This window comes from Microtus oregoni, unplaced genomic scaffold (assembly GCF_018167655.1).
Source record: "Microtus oregoni isolate MIOR12 unplaced genomic scaffold, Mior012 000005F_ref0000423, whole genome shotgun sequence".
NCBI classification, from domain to species: Eukaryota; Metazoa; Chordata; class Mammalia; order Rodentia; family Cricetidae; genus Microtus; species Microtus oregoni.
The window spans coordinates 16,845,103-16,863,743 of record NW_024543064.1 but is presented as its reverse complement, the minus strand read 5'-3'; the positions used below and the strand labels follow the sequence as shown (position 1 = coordinate 16,863,743).

Genomic DNA, 18,641 nt, shown 5'->3' with positions numbered 1-18,641 from the left:
TGGCGGTCGCCTTTAATCCCAGCACAAGGAAATTAGAGGTAGTTGGGTCTCTGTGAGTTCAAGGCCAGCCTGGTCGGTTACGATGTTGTTTCAAAAAACAAACAAAATGACTGTTGTATTTTTAGAAGGTACAGACTAGCTTTTTCTTTATTCTTTATTCTTTATTCTTTCTTTATTCTTCTAAATTGTATCTCACTGTATAGACCAAGCTGGCCTGTAACTCACAGAGATCTTTGAAGTTATTAGTACAGATTTTTGCAACTATCAGTTTTCATTTTATTTATAGACTTAACTTCTGTTGATAACCTTAAGGCTTTTTTGTGTTTGTTTTATTTAATTTTCGTTTTCGTTTTTCAAGACAAGGTTTTTCTGTATAACAGCGCTGGGTGTTCTGGAACTTGCTTTGTAGACCAGGCTAACCTCTAATTCACAGAGATCCGCCGGCCTCTGCCTCTCGGTGCTGGGATTAAAGGAGTGTTCCAACACACCTACCTGACTTCAAGGTTACAGTAAAAGTTCATATTTACTCTAAGCTGACTGCCAGATTCAAATTATCCTTTTCCTACCTTAAATACTTTAGCTTTTATCCCCTAGCAAAAGACAGAAATTCTGCCTCTAAATGAAATACTTATGTTGGGTTCTAACAAGGAAGTTTTATTTCAGGTCTTCGTAGGTAAAATCCCAAGAGACTTATATGAGGATGAGTTGGTACCCCTTTTTGAGAAGGCTGGTCCTATCTGGGATCTACGCCTCATGATGGATCCACTTTCTGGTCAGAACAGAGGATATGCGTTTATCACCTTCTGTGGGAAGGAAGCTGCCCAGGAAGCAGTTAAGCTGGTATGTGATCAATACCCACTGTCCAAGTCCTTACTGTCTGAGAAAATAAACTTCAGTTCAAAAACATATGCAGTTAACATGGTTTCATTTTCTTTAGTTTCTGCTTTTAATATCTTTATCTTGACTGAGTTGGTATGTGATCTTTGCTTTGTTCTTCCTGATTAATATTCTAAATTAACTAACAGATTGGTTAGTTAACTTAGCAATAAAAAAAACTCAACAGTTTTTTTTTATTTAGTATAAAGCTAATTCAGATTTTTCTTTTAGATAAAAATGTCAGTTCTTGCTGTCAGACTTTAGGCTTGGCGCTAAGTATAATGGAGGCTAAGATGGTTCTGCAGAACATAACTAGATGACAATGACTTTTTTAGGACTTGGTTTAGGAAATAGTGTGAATCTGTTTTGTGTCACAATCCCGCTATACCATTAAAAAATTGTATTCTAAGTCTGTCCTCTTTTGCTGTGTAATAGCCTTTTACTGTTTTCTTTTTATCCAGGGCTTGTTCCCATTTGTGCTTATTAAAGCAGCAGTTAGTTTTGCAGGTGACTTGTATTCTTACTGTATGAAGGTGATTCTATCAGTGTGTTAAAGTAACAGTGTCAGTGTTCCAGACATCTGAGGGCGTATGCTAAAGGCTAGAGCAGTTCTTGTCCTTTTAGCACAGCTGTATCCTATCCATCAAATGCTTTGGTTTCATTAGTGAGGTCTGAATTAGTTCTTTCCTGGATTGGCCCGGGTTTTAATTTTTCTGGTAGATTTTTCTCTTTAAATTTGTTTATTTAATATTAAGACAATTTCTTTTTTTTTTTTTTTTGGTTTTTCGAGACAGGGTTTCTCTGTGGTTTTGGAGCCTGTCCTGGAACTAGCTCTTGTAGACCAGGCTGGTCTCGAACTCACAGAGATCCGCCTGCCTCTGCCTCCCGAGTGCTGGGATTAAAGGCGTGCGCCACCACCGCCGGGCAACAATTTCAAGTCATTATTTTCTCGTTTTTGGTAGTTTATGGGTGACTTTTAAATCATCTTTTTTAGTAAACTAATGGTAAGTAATGTTAAAACATAAGAAACTAAAATTTATTTAATAATCCATCACTATAGTGAGTTTAAATAAAACATATTTTTATTCATAAAGTTTTGAAAGTATTTTGGTAGTTTACAACTATTTAGAATTGAGGTTTGTATACAGTGTGAAACTCAAGGGTTTTTTTAAGCATTGAATAAGCCTAATTGTTCCTTTTTACATATTATTGCTTTGACTATTGCTTATTTGATTCTAATTTTATCCCCAAGGACTCTGAATAGTTTTAGGTATTCCTTCTGAGATTCTCTGGAAAAGAATTTTCAGGTAGATAAAATTGAAATATGTAGCTAGTCTAGTGGTGGTACATGCCTTTAATCCTAGCATTTGGGAGGTAGAGAGAGGCATTTAGGTCTACAGAGTGATTTCCAGGGCTACATGGAGAAACCCTGTCTCACCCCCCCTCCCCAAGAAAAATATTCAATGTTAAAATGAATAATATCCTTGAGCCCCTTTGATATGGATGAATAGTAAAGGTTACAAAACCACGCTGTAACTGGAGTTTGTAACAAGTTTAAAATACACACTCATATCTCTGCAAGTTTTAGGGAGCTTGGTGAGTATTTGACCTTAAGTTGTGGGGCTCTTTAGATTAATATCAGTTGTCCTCAGTTGTGGGTGGTTTGGGGGTCTCTGGTTCTTTTCTTCTTTGCAGTGTGACAGCTATGAGATTCGCCCTGGTAAACATTTGGGAGTGTGCATTTCTGTGGCAAACAACAGACTTTTTGTTGGATCCATTCCAAAGAATAAGACTAAAGAAAACATTCTGGAAGAGTTCAGTAAAGTCACAGGTAAAACAAAAATGAATATAGAATTTGGTTTGTGTTAATCTCTTGTATTATTTATAAATAAAGTGTTGCCCTCAAAGGAGATAATACCGTAAACTAAGAAAGACTCATATCCGAATTGCTTCCTTTCTGCTTTAATAATGGTTGGACTAATTGTGTCTTAAGTATTCTTGATTTCATCTAATTTCCTTTTCATTTTGTCTCTGTCGAAGCTTGGTTTTTGGCATAGCCTTTAATCTCTAGTCCTCAAGTTAAAGCTTTTTCCTCCAGTAGTTATAGTATTAGGGAGAAGAGACTTCTCATTTCTTCCTGTTGACCTATTTTTAATTTTTAAAAGATTCCAATTCATGCAGTTGGTTGAGAAGTACATTTTACATCACAGATCCACATAATTAAATAAAAATAACCAGTCATGCATAGGGGTTCATGCTTGTATTCCTCGAACTTGGACGTTAGGAGTTTGTCAACAGAACTAACCCAAGGATAGTCTGGGATATATGAAGCCCTACCTTAGAAACAAAACAGAAGACTTTATAATATGAAAGAATTGAGTAAAACTGTATTTTGATTCATTACAAAAGATTCATCTTATTTTCTATTCCATTTCACTTGTTATGTGGGTGTTGGAGTTTTGAACTCAGGTCCTCTTGCTTTCACAGCAAGTACTCAAACCTACTGAGCCATTTCCTTAGGCAGCATTTCACTTTTTAAAAATATCTATCCTTCCTTCCTATCTATCTATCTATCTATCTATCTATCTATCTATCTATCTATCTATCTATCTTTGAGCTAGTCTCTAGCCTTAGCAGGCTATGTAGACATGGGTGGCCCTGAATTTACAGAGATTTAGCAGCCTCTATCTCTGCCTCTGCCTCTGGAATGGTGGAATTCAAGAAGTGTGCCACCATGCCTGGTCTGCATTCCACCTTTTATTTGTTTTTGTTTTTGTTTTTTTTTTTTTTTGTTTTTGTTTTTGTTTTTCGAGACAGGGTTTCTCTGTGGTTTTGGAGCCTGTCCTGGAACTCACTCTGTAGACCAGGCTGGCCTCGAACTCACAGAGATCCGCCTGACTCTGCCTCCCGAGTGCTGGGATTATAGGCGTGCGCCACCACCGCCCGGCTTGCATTCCACCTTTTAAATGTTGAGATGGACCAGTGAGATGGCTCATCTGGTAAAGGTGTGCTTGCTACAGGCCTTATGGTTTGAATTCAGTCTCCAGATTACACAAATTGACAGGAGAGAACCCACTCATGACAGTTGTTCTTGACTTCCACAGATGCATCCTGGCATAGGAGCATCTGCTGGTATGCCCGCAGGCATTCTCTGTTTCTCTCACTGTCTCTTCTCTCTCCCCATCCTCTCTCTTACACATATGAGAGAAAGAAAGGAAGAAATAATATTAGATTATGATGTGAAAACACTATTTTAAGTTCATAGTCTCCTCTTATAAAAACTATATTCCTTTATATTTTTGTCACCCAGTCATACTGTCTTTTCCCTTTACTTGAAGCTGTCAATACTCTGATTTCACCCTTTCTTTAACCTGAAGGTTGCCAATTCTCCCTCTTCTGTCGTAAATTGATTTGCTCATAGTACTCTTTTTTTAAAAAAATACTTATTTATTTATTTATTATGTATATATTATTCTGTCTGTAAGTCTGCAGACCAGAAGAGGGCACCAGAACTCATTACAGATGGTTGTGAGCCACCATGTGGTTGCTGGGAATTGAACTCAGGACCTTTGGAAGAGCAGGCAATTCTTAACCACTGAGCCATCTCTCCAGCCCCCTGCTCATAGTACTCTTAAAATCTATATAGATGACCAATCTAAAGCCAGACTTCAGTTATCCAGAATAGAGCTGGATCTTTTCTTCAGACCTTCTGCTCGCTCTGAAACCTCGATTTCCAGTGCTCATTTTGTGTTGGTCAATTGTTTTATTGACTATTTATATAGCAGTTCCTTTCTGTTCATGTCCTTCTACTTATTTCTCCAGCATGTACTTATTAAACTACCTGCTAAACATTGGGATACAGTGGTGAATAAGAAAGCTATTCTTTGCTGTTCTTTGCCTTTATAGGGCCTACATCTGGGAAAAGACTTAAGACCAAAAAATTAAAGAGAAATATTTCCAGATTGTAGGAAAATACTATAAAAGGGAAAATACAGAGTATTTAACTACAAAATATCTAATATCTGTTTCCGTGGTTAGCATTTCTGATAAGATGTTATTTCAGCCAAACCTGAAAACTCAAGTATACTGCTTACAAAGAACAGAGTACATTACAAAAGAGTAACATGTATCAAGTGTCTCAGTCAAGAAATAACTTTTTTTAAAAAACTGTATATATGTTGTTAGTCCCAAGGGTCACTTCTGTCCCTGTCAAGGGGAATGCTAACCTTCTCTCCTTCCATAAAACTCAAGAAATAACTTGTTCTATTAAAGTAACTGATAGGAAGCTAATGTTTGTTTAAAGATAATTTAAAGCACAATTATATGAGATAAAATAGACAGGATTCTATTAGGCCATGTAAGAAGTTTGTATTTTATTGTATACACAATAAAAAGGTATTTGAAAGTCTTATGCGTGGAATTTTATTGCATACAGAATGAAAAGGTGTTTGGAGGTATTATGCATGGAATAACAGATGTTTCATCTTTACAGAGTGCTTTTTCTATTGTACTGTAGATAAGGGCTTAGAGCTTAGCAGGATTAGTAGTATGTTAGAGAGAAGCATGGACCAGGGCAGTAGTGAGGTGGGAGAAAATAAATGTGATGGATTTGGACCGTAGAGATGAAATAAAGGGGGTGAGTATTATTTTTTGACTGGCTTGAGGACTTAGCTGATAATGGATGATCGTTTATTAGGTAGGAAAAATAGATTTTCGGTGTAGGTGTGCTGTTTTGGATATGTGAAATTTGTCCAAGACATTTTAAGCAGCTCATCCACCTTGGTCTCAGAGAAATCTAGACTAGAAAAAACTTGAAGCATTTGTTTATAAGGGTGTATAAAGTACTTGGCTAGCTCATATGACCTAGACAGCAAAGGAAAGGACTAAGCTTAGAGGGACTAGACACAGATAATTGCTGATCATCTTTTTTCATGATAAAAATAGTAGCTATTTGGTTGGGTACAAGGAAAGTTTCTTGTGTTTTGTTTGCTTTTTGTCTGATTAGTTGTTGAAAGTTAGTTCTCTTGCATTTATGTGAGTAATTGGAGTCTTGAGGTTCTGATAGTGCCTTTATAAATTATGAAGTCATGTTTTATCATTAATTGCAAAACTTCATAGTAGTTGAATCTACTTTGAGAACTATAAAATTAATAGAGAATACGTAATACTGTCCTGAACCCTGCATTGAATAATGCTGATCTAATGTTTACTACTGTGAGGCTTCAATTTTTTTTTTTTTTTTGCTCATTGGCAAGTGGATTTAGGTCTGCCTAATCGCTAGACGTGTGGTGGATGCTTTTGGCTTATATATCTGGCTGTTGGTTTAACAGAGGGTTTGGTGGACGTTATTCTCTATCATCAACCCGATGACAAAAAGAAGAATCGGGGGTTCTGCTTCCTTGAATATGAGGATCACAAGTCAGCAGCACAAGCCAGACGCCGGCTGATGAGTGGAAAAGTAAAAGTGTGGGGAAATGTAGTTACAGTTGAATGGGCTGACCCTGTGGAAGAACCAGATCCAGAAGTCATGGCTAAGGTAAATACAGCTGCTTGGGGCTGGGAGTAGGTTACCATTTTAGTTTCATAGTCAAAGCTCAAACTTTGTGAATGTGAAAGTAAATACAAATTGCTCTTTACTGTAATTGTTTAGAAAAGCAAAAAGTCTGTCTGAGACAAAGCCTGTCTTAGCTTCTGGTTAATTTCCTCCAGATCAGATATGTCAAAAGAACTGAAGTCCAGTTTCTTCAAACAAGTATTTTATATACACTGAGCATTTATTTAATGTTAGCACCATGAAAAATAGCAATACATTGGCCAAAAGTAGTATTTTTTTCTCTCCATTTTTGGACAATTTCCCTATTTAGCTCAGACTGACCTGGAACTCACTGTGTACCCCAGGTCAGCCTTTTTTTTTTTTTTCCTTATGTTCATTGGCATTTTGCGTGTGTGTGTGTGTGTGTGTGTGTGTGTGTTATATCCCCTGCATTTGGGGTTACAGTCAGCCGTGTGTGTGTGTGTGTGTGTGTGTGTGTGTTATATCCCCTGCATTTGGGGTTACAGTCAGCCATGAGCTGCCAGGTCCTCTGGTCCTCTGGAAGAGCAGCCAGTGCTCTTAACCACTGAGCTATCACTCCAGCCCCTCCCACGTCAGCTTCTAACTCGGTCCTCTTACCCAGACTTCTGAGTGCTGGTAGTATAGACACATAGGCACGAACCAGCTCTCGCTATGACTTTTGTTACATTAATGTGAATTGTGCCTTGTTTATATTTATAGTTAATTTATTTTAATATATCCAGTCTCCCCCCCCCCATGAAAAAAGACAAAAATACTTGTTGATATCTGATCGTGGCAAAATAGACTTGACAGATCCTACAAAGAGCCAGTCTCAATTTTCTCATTGTCAGATCTTTGCTTGTGGGTTCTGGTTCTTAGACTATAATTTTTGGATGACTCTTGGGACTGAAGGGCATTCATCTGCTGCTTGCAGTGAGTTTGTGTATTTCAGTTATGGCTCTTTCCTTGGGGGCAACTTTATTAATGACTATTAATTTGTGTTTGGATATTCATGACTGAATTTTTTGTTTGTTTTGAGCTTCCCTCCCTCCCCCAATTATTCCAGATTTTAAAGAGGCAGATGTTCCCCTCTGTCTAGTTTGTAGACTCTGGTCTCTATTAGTATGGTGTAGTATCTTTGTATGCAAAAAATGTTGAGGGATTGAGCAGAGGTGATCCAGAGAGGCTCTCAAGAGTTCTGCTTCCTGTTTTTTGTCTTACATTCCTTGAGTAGATGAGTATCCAGGAAACGGAGTAGGAATCTAAAATAGTCCTGGTTGTCCGGTCAAATGTCCATCCGCCTGCCTGCCTGCCTTCCTTCCTTACTTCCTCTTGCTTAACTTCAGTCTTCGTTGTTTCTTCTAGTATATTGTGGCTTTGGATGACTTGTGTTTTATTTGGGCTGGATAAATGTCTTAAACTACACTGTAGCTTTGACTACCTATACAGACAAAGCAAATCCTCTTCTGTTTTTTTTTAAAAAAATAAAAATATCTAAAAAAAAGGTGTATTATACATTTGGAATACTAAAATTTCTCAGAGATCTCAAGACAGAACTAGTAATTTTGCTTTACACTGAATCTTGCTAAACTTCCAATTGGAAGTTCAAAATAAACCCTCTGACCTCACCACCCCCACCAGAAAATGGTGAAATTTTAACCTTATAACTGTTGTTTTCTGGTTCAAAATAGGGTTTAGAAGCCTTGGGCTCCACCCCCAATACCAAATAAAAGTGGGTATGGTAGTAGTATACTTGGTAGGTAAAGCTATTAAGGTAAGAAGCTTAGTCTGTTGTTGGCCACATAGGTAGTTTTGAGACCCTGTCTTAAACAAAAGAAACCTCCCAAAATTCATGAAAAATGAAAAGGCTTCAGAGTGATAAGGAAGCCTCTGTTAACTTGGAATTGAGTCAAATTGAGATCTTGCTTCCTTTCTAACTTAAAGCTTATGTGTTTTGGTAAAGCTTCTACTCTTTTACTCACTAGTCTCACAACTTAACCTTTTTGGCAAGGTGGGTCAGTTTTATAGTCAACTGAAACCTAAATGTAACTCTTACAGGTACCCTTTTTCTTACTGAATATGTTTAATTTAGTATTTAAACTATATTTTCGCAGTGCTTAGCAAGTGCTATCTATACAAATGAAATATACCTTAGAACTCTTTCGAACAGTTTTTAAGTGCAATTCCAAGCTTGTTTTTGTACTGCAGACCAGACCTACAGCCTCATACGTGTGGCTTCCTAAGTGTGAGGCAAGCACTCTGCCACTAAGTTAGTTACACTTCAGTCCAAGTCCAAGGAGTAGCTTTTTTTTTTTTCTTTTCAAAAGCCAGTGGAAGCCTGTCTAGTCTAGAGGCTAGAGCTCAGTCTGAAAGTATGGAAAATGTAAAGGCAAAGGTAGAGAGGTTAAAAAGTATGAAAAAATTTTTCCTCTTTGAATTAATCTAATCTTCCCAAATCTGTTGTTTTGTTTTGTTTTTTATAAAATATTTATTATGTATACAATATTCTGTGTGTATGCCTGAAGGCCAGAAGAGGGCGCCAGACCTCTTTACAGATGGTTGTGAGCCACCATATGGTTGCTGGGAATTGAACTCAGGACCTTTGGTAGAGCAGGCAATGCTCTTAACCTCTGAGCCATCTCTCCAGCCCACTGTTGTTGTTTTTTTGACATTTGGTTTTTGTTTGTTTGTTTAGATAGGGTCTCTTTACATAACCTTGGCTGTCCTAGAACTCAAGTAGACCAGGCTGGCCTCAAACACAGATTAACTCACATCTCTCTGCATTGTCCCCACCCTGCAAGTGATGTGGTTAAGACACATGCTACTATGCCTGGGCTTAAATCTTTCTGAATCATAGAGCCCTTTATCTGAGGCAACAGTTTTAGTGGGTATGCTTAGTTTTTTAGTTTGTTTGAATTAGATAGTTTCCTAATTCAAGAATAAAATATCACACAGAAAAGTATAAATAAGTTCGCACCTACCATCATGTCTGCTATGATTTTTATAAGGGACCTAGTTTTAATAATCGATAGATTATTCTCTTAGCATTTACTTAGACAAGTATAGGCAAATAAAAATATATGTTATTTTATTTGATTCTCAAATGAGTGGCTGTAGGCAGCCTTTTGTGTTTATTAATCTATATTTGCTTTATTCACCATTCTGTGTGATCAGCCCTGGGAAGATACAACATTATTATGTGTAACACTAAAAAGTTATGATGCTGCTAGTTAAATTAGCATGGTGGTTATTCATCAGTTGACTGCAGATGATGTGATGAGTAGGGAAAGAATGTCTCTTAGCACCCATATATCCTGACTCTTATCAGCTCGTATAGAGTGCCCCCCTCCTCCCCACAGGATTTCTCTGTAATTTTGGAGCCTTTCCTGGAACTAGCTCTTGTAGACCAGGTTGGTCTGGAACTCACGGAGATCCGCCTGCCTCTGCCTCCTGAGGCGCGTCTTAAGTTTTTAATATCCATAGTATACTCAGCTGTAGATAGACATTGGATTGTTTCTGATCTTTTGTTATAAGTATAGTGAGAATGTACTGTGTGTATTGATATAGGGCAAATATATTGTAGGATAGATACTTAGGGGAAAATTATAGTCTAAAGGGTAAATGCAATTATTAAGATAGTCTCATGCTTTCCTCTGTAGCAGGTGTCCCTCATACCTGACAAAATAGTATATGATCAAACTTATATTTTTGTTTAGTGCTGTAGGTGGTTTGTTTCTTTTACTAACTTTGTGTTTGAGTGTTTAATATATGAGGAGTTAACATGTATTTCTATATCAATCATGTCATGAATTTTACTTATTTTTCTGTTCATTTGTTGAGCTTTTTCTTATTTTCTGATGCTTTTATGTCTCTGTGATGTAAGTTGTAAATTTCTTTTCCATATTAATCATCTGTCTTCTGACTTTTTTTATGATGGCTTTGCCGTATAACCCTGTTCTCAGTAGTTAGTATCATTCCTTCATTTGGGTTCTAGATTTTTAAGTCATAAAAGGGTGCTCCACACCATGTGACTTTTAAAACTTAATTTTTTTTTTTTTTTTTTTTTTGGTTTTTCGAGACAGGGTTTCTCTGTGGCTTTGGAGCCTGTCCTGGAACTAGCTCTGTAGACCAGGCTGGTCTCGAACTCACAGAGATCCGCCTGCCTCTGCCTCCCGAGTGCTGGGATTAAAGGCGTGCGCCACCACCGCCCGGCATAAAACTTAATTTTTGAGATTGTATTATTTCCCCCTTCCCTGACACCAATACTTTATAAAGCAATCCCCTCTTGATTTCCTTTGATATACAACCTCCGCATTACTATTTTACACTTCTGATCTGTTTATCTTGGTATATGGTGTGTAATATAGACTTTCTTTTTTTCTCCATTAATGATACTCTACTCTAAATGATTTAAGCTTTGTAGTTTGTTTCTAGATTTTGTTCTTTCTCCTCAGCCCAAGTAAGTCTTTGCTTGTACAGTTTTTAAATGAATATCAATAGCTTTAGGAGTGAAATGGTTAAACTTGTTTTGAGGGGTACTTAGAAATTACGATAAATTTGCGAATTAGTAATGATAATTATGTGTTGGTGCCTAATAGATTTTGCTCAGTGATGACTATTTTGATGAGAAGGCAGGAGCCAGCAGTTTGTATAACTTGGTTGCTTTTTAAAAAGCCTTAGTAAAGTAGTAGCTAATGCAAAAATCGTTTCTTAATGTTTCTCAGACTTTCTATGACTGTACTTTTAGTTTAGAGTTGAAAAGCCTAAAGCCTATGCCATGAATACAGAAGTAGTATTTTAAGGTTTAAACTAAAATTTAGGAGTGCCAATTTTGTGTATTTATTGCTGTTAGGTGAAAGTTTTATTTGTGAGAAACTTGGCTACTACGGTGACTGAAGAAATATTAGAAAAGTCATTTTCTGAATTTGGGAAACTGGAGAGAGTGAAGAAGTTGAAAGACTATGCGTTTGTTCATTTTGAAGACAGAGGAGCTGCTGTCAAGGTAGGAGCTTTGCTGGTTTTGGTTTTTCTTCCTTTTTTAACTATTTGTTTTCAAAATTGGTAGACACATAAAATACTTATGTATTTTTTTTCTTTCAAAGGCACAAAGTTTCTCTATGTGGCTCTGACTGTTCTAGAACTAGCTCTGTAGACCAGGCTGTCGTTGAATTTGCAGAGATCCACCTGCCTCTGCCTCCCCAGTGCTGGGATTAAAGACATGCTCCACCACTGCCTGGCTAAGATTTTTTTTAAGTTAATTAATTTATAAGGGTATATCTGTGTTGAGGGCATGTGCAAATGTGAGTATACAGATGCTCAGAGAAGTCCAGAAGAGGGTGCTGAGTTCACTGGAGCTGGAGTTACAGGTGGTTGTGAACTACCCAGTGAGGGAACCAAACTTGGTTCCTCTGGAAGGACATTATATTCTCCTAACCTGAGCCAGCTGTACAGCCCCATAAAGTAACTTTTTAAAGTGGAAATAAAGTTGGTGTTTATATGTTGGAGTTTGTATGTTGAGTGGTTGTGTGTTTGTTACTGCAGTCTGAACCCAGAGCCTCATACATGAGGCAAGTGCTTTTCCTCTGAAGCCACACCTAGTTATAGTCTTCACAATTTAGCCAAACTTTGAACTTTTAAAAATAACTAATAGTGTAACCAGGTGGTTACACTTTAATCCCAACACTCAGGAGACAGGTAGTTGGACCTCCGAGTTTGAGTCATCCTGGTCTACAGAAGCGAGTTCCATGAACAGCCAGAGCTACACAGAGAGACCCTGTCTCAAAAAGTATGATATACTGTGTAATATCAATTAACTCTTCATTTCTGTTGTATTTATTTTTGTTTTTTTTTTTTTTTGAGATAGGGTTTCTCTGTGTAGCCCTGGCAGACCTGGAACTCACCATTTAAAACAAATCAGCTTTGAACTCACGGAGGGGTACACACCTACCTCTGCACTCCCAAGTGCTGGGATCAAAGGCATAAACCACAGCCCCAGCTCTTAATGAGTGAAACCTTCATTTTCTTATTCTCGTCTCTTTCCTTAAGCAGGAAAATCAAAACTTCTTCTGTATTCTTTTCTTTGATTGTTTGTTTTAATATGATCAGGCAAATGGGTCCAAAATACTAAGTAACTCAAACATTGTTGGTTTTTTTTTCCCAAATTCTCTGTTGGTGGTTGTCTTAGTTAGGGTTTCTGTTGCTGTGATATAACAGCATGACCAAAAGCAACTTGGGGAAGAAAGGGATTATATCATTTTAAACTTGTAGTTCATCATCCAGGGACAGGAACTCATGTGGAGGATTGATGCTTATTGGCTTGCTCAGCCTGCTCTTTCTTTTTTTTTCTTTCCCTCTTTTCTCTTTATTCTTTCCTTTTTCTTTCTTTTTTGTTGGTTTTTGAGACAGGGTCTCTCTGTACCTCGGGTTGTCCTGGAGCTCACTCTGTCAACCAGGCTGGACTTTGAGTTCAACTTAAAGGGATCTGCCTACTTCTGCACCGCCCGCCCCCCCAGTACTGAGATTAAAGGTGTGGGCCACCACCACCTGGCAGCCTGCTTTGCTGCTTTCTTATAGTACCTAGGACCACCAGGCCAGGAGTAGCACCTTCCACAGGGAACTGGACTATCTCATAGGAAAATACTTCACAGATTTAACCACAGGCTAATCTGGTGAGAAATTTTCTCAGTTGAGATTCCCTCTTTCTAGACAGATGATTAACATATGCTGACATAGCACAGTAGTTTGCTGTTAGTTTCTGATTTGAACATTTTCCTCCTAGGCTGCTGCTTTGAAGTAGGACTTATAGAATCATTTACTACTACAGGGCTTTGCTTGTGTGCTTTCTTCTTATTTTTATAGTACTGATGATCAAACATCGCACCCCAAGCATTAGACCTTAACTCTGTCTCTGAGTTCTAGTTCTAGTATAGCATTAATCACTTTGCTTTCTGCTGGAGTCTGTTGAAAAATTGATTATAAAATTCATAGTTAGAGTGCAGTAGTTTTCTAATGTTTGGCTTCTTAAATTTCTATGGTAAAGAACATGCTTGATAAATTTATATAATACTTTATAAATATTGCTTTTGATTTGGTGCTAAATAATTGGGTGAGTTAGTAGGAAATATTTGCAAGAACTCGAAATATATATAAGACCTGGTAGGATAATTCGTTAAAGAAGCCTGTGAAATTAAAAAATTTCTAATCTAGGAACTGGGAAGAATTCTGGATGGTCAGGGCAGATAGAACATAGGTATTTCGTTCTCTTGTTTATAGACGTTAACACTATTTGTGTTTGTGCTGTGCTGGTGGACATCAGACTCACATTTATGCATGGGTTTTACTCCTTAGCTACAAGCCCTGAAGCAGGAAGATAATAAGTTGCTTTAATTGAAGCAGTCCTGTAGCTTATTGGTAGAATCTGCCTAGCATGTGCAAGGCTCTGGGTTTGATATCCAGCACTTTAAAAAATAAATGTGGTTTTCTGAGCATTTGATAGTCAAAAGAAGGTGAATTTCTGTAGAGTTCGTGGCCAGCCTGGTGTACATAGTTCCAGGCTAGATAGAGAAACTCTTTAAATAACGAAATGGCAGGTGGAGATGATGACTCATGCCTGGGTAGGCTAGTATTAAATCCCCATAAAATTCAAGGCCATCCTGGATTACAGAGTGAGTTCCAGGACAGGAACTGCACAGAGAAACCCTGAGGAGGGGGGTAGAGAGAGGGAGGGAGGGAGGGAGGGAGGGAGGGAGGAAAAAGAAGAAGCAATGGTTTTGGAGAAGGAGAGGGAAGGAGAGAGAGAAAGAACAAGCAGTGGTTTTTGCTTTCTTGGTGGTTGCTTAAGGCTCTTATGTTTGGTTTAGGCACAGTAAGTCCTGTGTTAGATGTGAGGGAAAATTAGACTTAGTGTCTTCCTAAATTTCATAGATAACTTTTCATTTCCCATCCATGAAACATCTGTCCAAGACTTGAATGTTAAATACCACATCTTTATTGAGATCTGAAGAGTTAGTTTTTTTCTGTTGTGTATTGATGGGTGTGAATTGCTTCAAGAATGAATTATTTGGGGGCTGGAGAGATGGTGCTTAGCTGTTAAGAATATTGTCTGTTCTTTCAGAGGACTCAGGTTCAATTTCCAGCACCCACATGACAGCTTACAGCTGTCTGTAACTCCAGCTAAAGGAATTTTGACACCCTCATACAGGCCAAATACCAATGACAAAATAAAAATAAGCAATCGAGAAAAAAAGAATTATTTGGAATTAAGGAGTTTGGGTAAATGCAGTTTTTTTTTTTTTTAAAGAAAACCTTTTGTTCTACATGTGTACCTGGTGCCCTCAGAGTTCAGAAGAGAGCATCAAATCCTCTGGAACTGGAGTGAGGGATGGTTGTGAGCTACCATGTAGGTGCTGGCAATCAAACCTGGGTCCTCTGCAAGAGCAGCAAGTACTCTTGACTGCTGAGCCATCTTTCCAGATTCTTTCGCCTCCTAAAATATAATATTAGAATATTGCTTTTTGTTCTCAATAATAATTTATGTGTAAAGCATAAGATGAAAGAAAGATATTTTTGGCTAGACTACTCTTGCAAGTTAAATGTTTACTAAGTAAAATGTTTTGTAGAGGCAGTGATAAGTTTATGCCTTTTGAAGATTTAAAAACATTTTTAGTGTATAGGTATTTTGCTTGCATGTATGTCTCTACATGACATACATGCATAGCATCCACGGAAACTAGAAAGGGGTGCCACATCGTTTGAAACTGGTGATACAGATTCCATATTGGTGCTTAAAATTTAGCCCAGAGTTCTCAAACCTTACCCACTGAGCCATCTCTCAAGTTTCCTATTTATATTACATTTTAAAATACTGTTTCTTATACAATAAACTTACTTTTGTAATTTAGGCTATGGATGAAATGAATGGAAAAGAAATAGAAGGGGAAGAAATTGAAATTGTCTTAGCTAAGCCACCAGACAAGAAAAGGAAAGAGCGCCAAGCTGCTAGACAGGCCTCCAGAAGCACTGCGTGAGTTTATATTTTACTATTTGAACAGAGAATATGGTGGTAACAAGCTCAGATAATAAAGGCAGTATGAACGTTGAAGTAAACTAACTTGTTGTTCCTTTTCTCCCTTCCCGCCATTGCTAGGTATGAAGATTATTATTATCACCCTCCTCCCCGAATGCCACCTCCAATGAGAGGTCGAGGTCGTGGTGGAGGGAGAGGTGGATATGGCTACCCTCCAGATTATTATGGCTATGAAGACTACTATGATGATTACTATGGTTATGATTATCACGACTATCGTGGAGGCTATGAAGATCCCTACTACGGCTATGATGATGGCTATGCAGTAAGAGGAAGAGGAGGAGGAAGAGGAGGGCGAGGTGCTCCACCACCACCAAGGGGGCGGGGAGCACCACCTCCAAGAGGTAGAGCTGGCTATTCACAGAGGGGGGCACCTTTGGGACCACCAAGAGGCTCAAGGGGTGGCAGAGGGGGTCCTGCACAACAGCAGAGAGGCCGTGGTTCTCGTGGAGCTCGGGGCAATCGAGGGGGCAATGTAGGAGGCAAGAGAAAGGCAGATGGGTACAACCAGCCTGATTCCAAACGTCGTCAGACCAACAACCAACAGAACTGGGGTTCCCAACCCATCGCTCAGCAGCCGCTTCAGCAAGGTGGTGACTATTCCGGTAACTATGGTTACAATAATGACAACCAAGAATTTTATCAGGATACTTATGGGCAACAGTGGAAATAGACAAGTGAGGGCTTGAAAACGATACTGGCAAGATACGATTGGCTCTAGATCTACATTCTTCAAAACAAAATTGGCTTAACTGTTTCATCTTTAAGTAGCAGTTTGCTGCCATTTGTATTCAGCTGAAGAAATCACTATTGTGTATATACTCAAGTCTTTTTATTTTTCTTCTTTTCTAAATGCTCTTGGACATTATTGGGCTTGCAGAGTTCCCTTATTCTGGGGTCACAATGCTTTTATCGTTCCAGGCTTCATTTTAGCTTCAGAACAAACTGTTAAATCATGATTTTGCAGAACCTTTGGTTTGGACAGTTCCGTTTTTTTGGATTTGGAATAGATTACATAGGAGTATGAAGTATGCTGTAAATAAAAGTACAAGCTAGTGCTTTGTCTTAGTAGTTTTAAGAAATTAAAGCAAACAGATTTAAGTTTCCTTGTATTGAAAATAACCTATGACTGTATGTTTTGCATTCCTAGAAGCAGGTTAACTGTGTTTTTAAATTGTTATAACTTCACATCTTTTTGAAATCTGCCCTACAAAATTTGTTTGGCTTAAACGTCAAAGCCGTGACAATTTGTTCTTTGATGTGATTGTATTTCCAATTTCTTGTTCATGTAAGATTTCAATAAAACTCAAAAATCTATTCAAAACATTACCTATTTCAAATTCAATTGTGTCCTAAAACATTATTTTATTCGTAATCCTTGAAGGAATACTGTTTTCAAAGTAGAACTGCCTATGTGAGTGATCAAATTCATGAAAAATTTCTTGTCTATTCCATCATGTATTGTGGATATCAGATTTGAGAATTATTCTAAATTCACATATTCCCAATAGCATTTCATTGATTGGTGTTCTTTCTTAATCTCTTCTAATTTTGAAATTTTATCCTTAAAACAAAACAGACTCAAAGGTTTTTGAACAGGTATTGGATAATTTTCATTAAAGCAAAATGGAACTGGGGAAGCAGACTACAATTTATTTGACCCACAATATATCCAATCAAGAATATTTTGTGACTGAAGATCTTATTGGCTGGATAAGTAGATACAAATACAGAGAAAACTTAGTATTGTGGCATCACTTGCACCATGGATTAAACTTCAGTACCCCTACTTTAGTTACTTACTGGTTTAGGAGCACAATTTCTATCGCTGAGTACACTTGCTTTGGGACGCAGTCATGCCTTAGAAGAGGCTTTTAAATGCCATGTAGTTGTGTCTCTGGCTTTCTGCTAAATTCTCTTTATTTTTAAATTTTTATTATGTCTACTGGCTAAGTTTTTGCTGACCAAAATAATAGCATTATCTATTTCCTTGTTTCTTTTAGAAATTAATTTATTCTAATGACTTTTTGCTAAATGAAAAGAACAGAAGAATTAAATTTTCTATTTGAAATTTTTTTCCTTTTGGTGCTGGGACTTGAACCCAGAGCTTTGCACATGTGCAACCACTGAGCTGAATCTCTAATCCCCCTAAAATGTTTTAAATTATAAACCACTGGGGAATTAAAATGGACTCCCTCATTTTATGCTTTGTTCCTGTTTGGTGTCTTTTGTGGTCACAGTTTTAGGTATCAGAATCACATGCCATTTAATTCCTTGTTGGCACAGTCAACCATAGTTTCAGTTTCCTGACTTCATTTTGAATTTTAAAAATTAACAATTGCTGATGAGAGCCAAATACCACATTTTTTTCAAAGTTTATTTATATAGGACAATAATTTAACAGGCTTTAAATAGTCTTATTTTGTAGAAATTGATAAAGGAATTATGTGGCCTGTTGTAGTTATAAGTTAACATGGGTGTTACTTGGTAAGGTTTACAGTCCAGTTTTTAATTTTGCTTATGCCCATGTATATACATAAAGACAGCAGATATTCTTTAGATGCTGCCTTTAAACTTTGAAAATATAATTCAAAACCTTGAGTGTAAATTAGACTTAAATTACTTTTTTCTTTCTTGGAAAGAAAAAAATGTACAAGTAAAAATTTCATTGCTAGTATTTTTTTAAATACATGTTACAGGCTAGAAAGGTGGCCCAGCAAGTGCTGTCAGACCTGACTCTGTGAGTGTGACACACAGCTTCACACACAATTAATTGATTTTAAAAATATTTAATTAGATATTAGTCATAAAATTAGGAAAGTGATTCTGAAAAAGCAGTTCATTGTGCTTCTGCCAATCACCCTAAAATACAAAGTTTAGCAAATACAGTGAAGCTCAAGTTCCATTTCAAAACCCTTTAACTATATATTCTACTTCGAATTTTAAGTGGGCACTTTATTTTCTGTCCCTTTCATTAATTAAAAATATATCTACAGAGATTTCCTTTAATTTTTGCTTTAAAAGTTTTTCTTAAAAATCAATGACCCCATTTAAAAAGTTTGTTTTAGAGCTTTTCCTATTTGATGTCATAGTGTAGTCATAGTTATGCCTTGGCATTCACCAAAA

General features: G+C 37.3%; 1 protein-coding gene and 1 pseudogene across 4 annotated transcripts in view; one reads left to right on the top strand and one right to left on the bottom strand.

Moving 5' to 3' along the window:
* Positions 1–16,841, top strand: part of Hnrnpr (heterogeneous nuclear ribonucleoprotein R) — a 36,366-nt gene extending 19,525 nt beyond the window's left edge. For all 4 annotated transcript variants that reach the window (XM_041652116.1, XM_041652114.1, XM_041652115.1 and 1 more), the window contains 6 exons: positions 664–840; positions 2,572–2,707; positions 6,207–6,412; positions 11,283–11,432; positions 15,331–15,452; positions 15,576–16,841. In XM_041652116.1, coding sequence (XP_041508050.1) covers positions 664–840; positions 2,572–2,707; positions 6,207–6,412; positions 11,283–11,432; positions 15,331–15,452; positions 15,576–16,188 — 1,404 coding nt within the window. In that variant the 3' untranslated portion in view covers positions 16,189–16,841. The remainder of the gene's footprint in view (positions 1–663; positions 841–2,571; positions 2,708–6,206; positions 6,413–11,282; positions 11,433–15,330; positions 15,453–15,575) is intronic.
* Positions 5,038–5,124, bottom strand: LOC121448971 (annotated as a pseudogene).
* Positions 16,842–18,641: the final 1,800 nt, after the last annotated feature.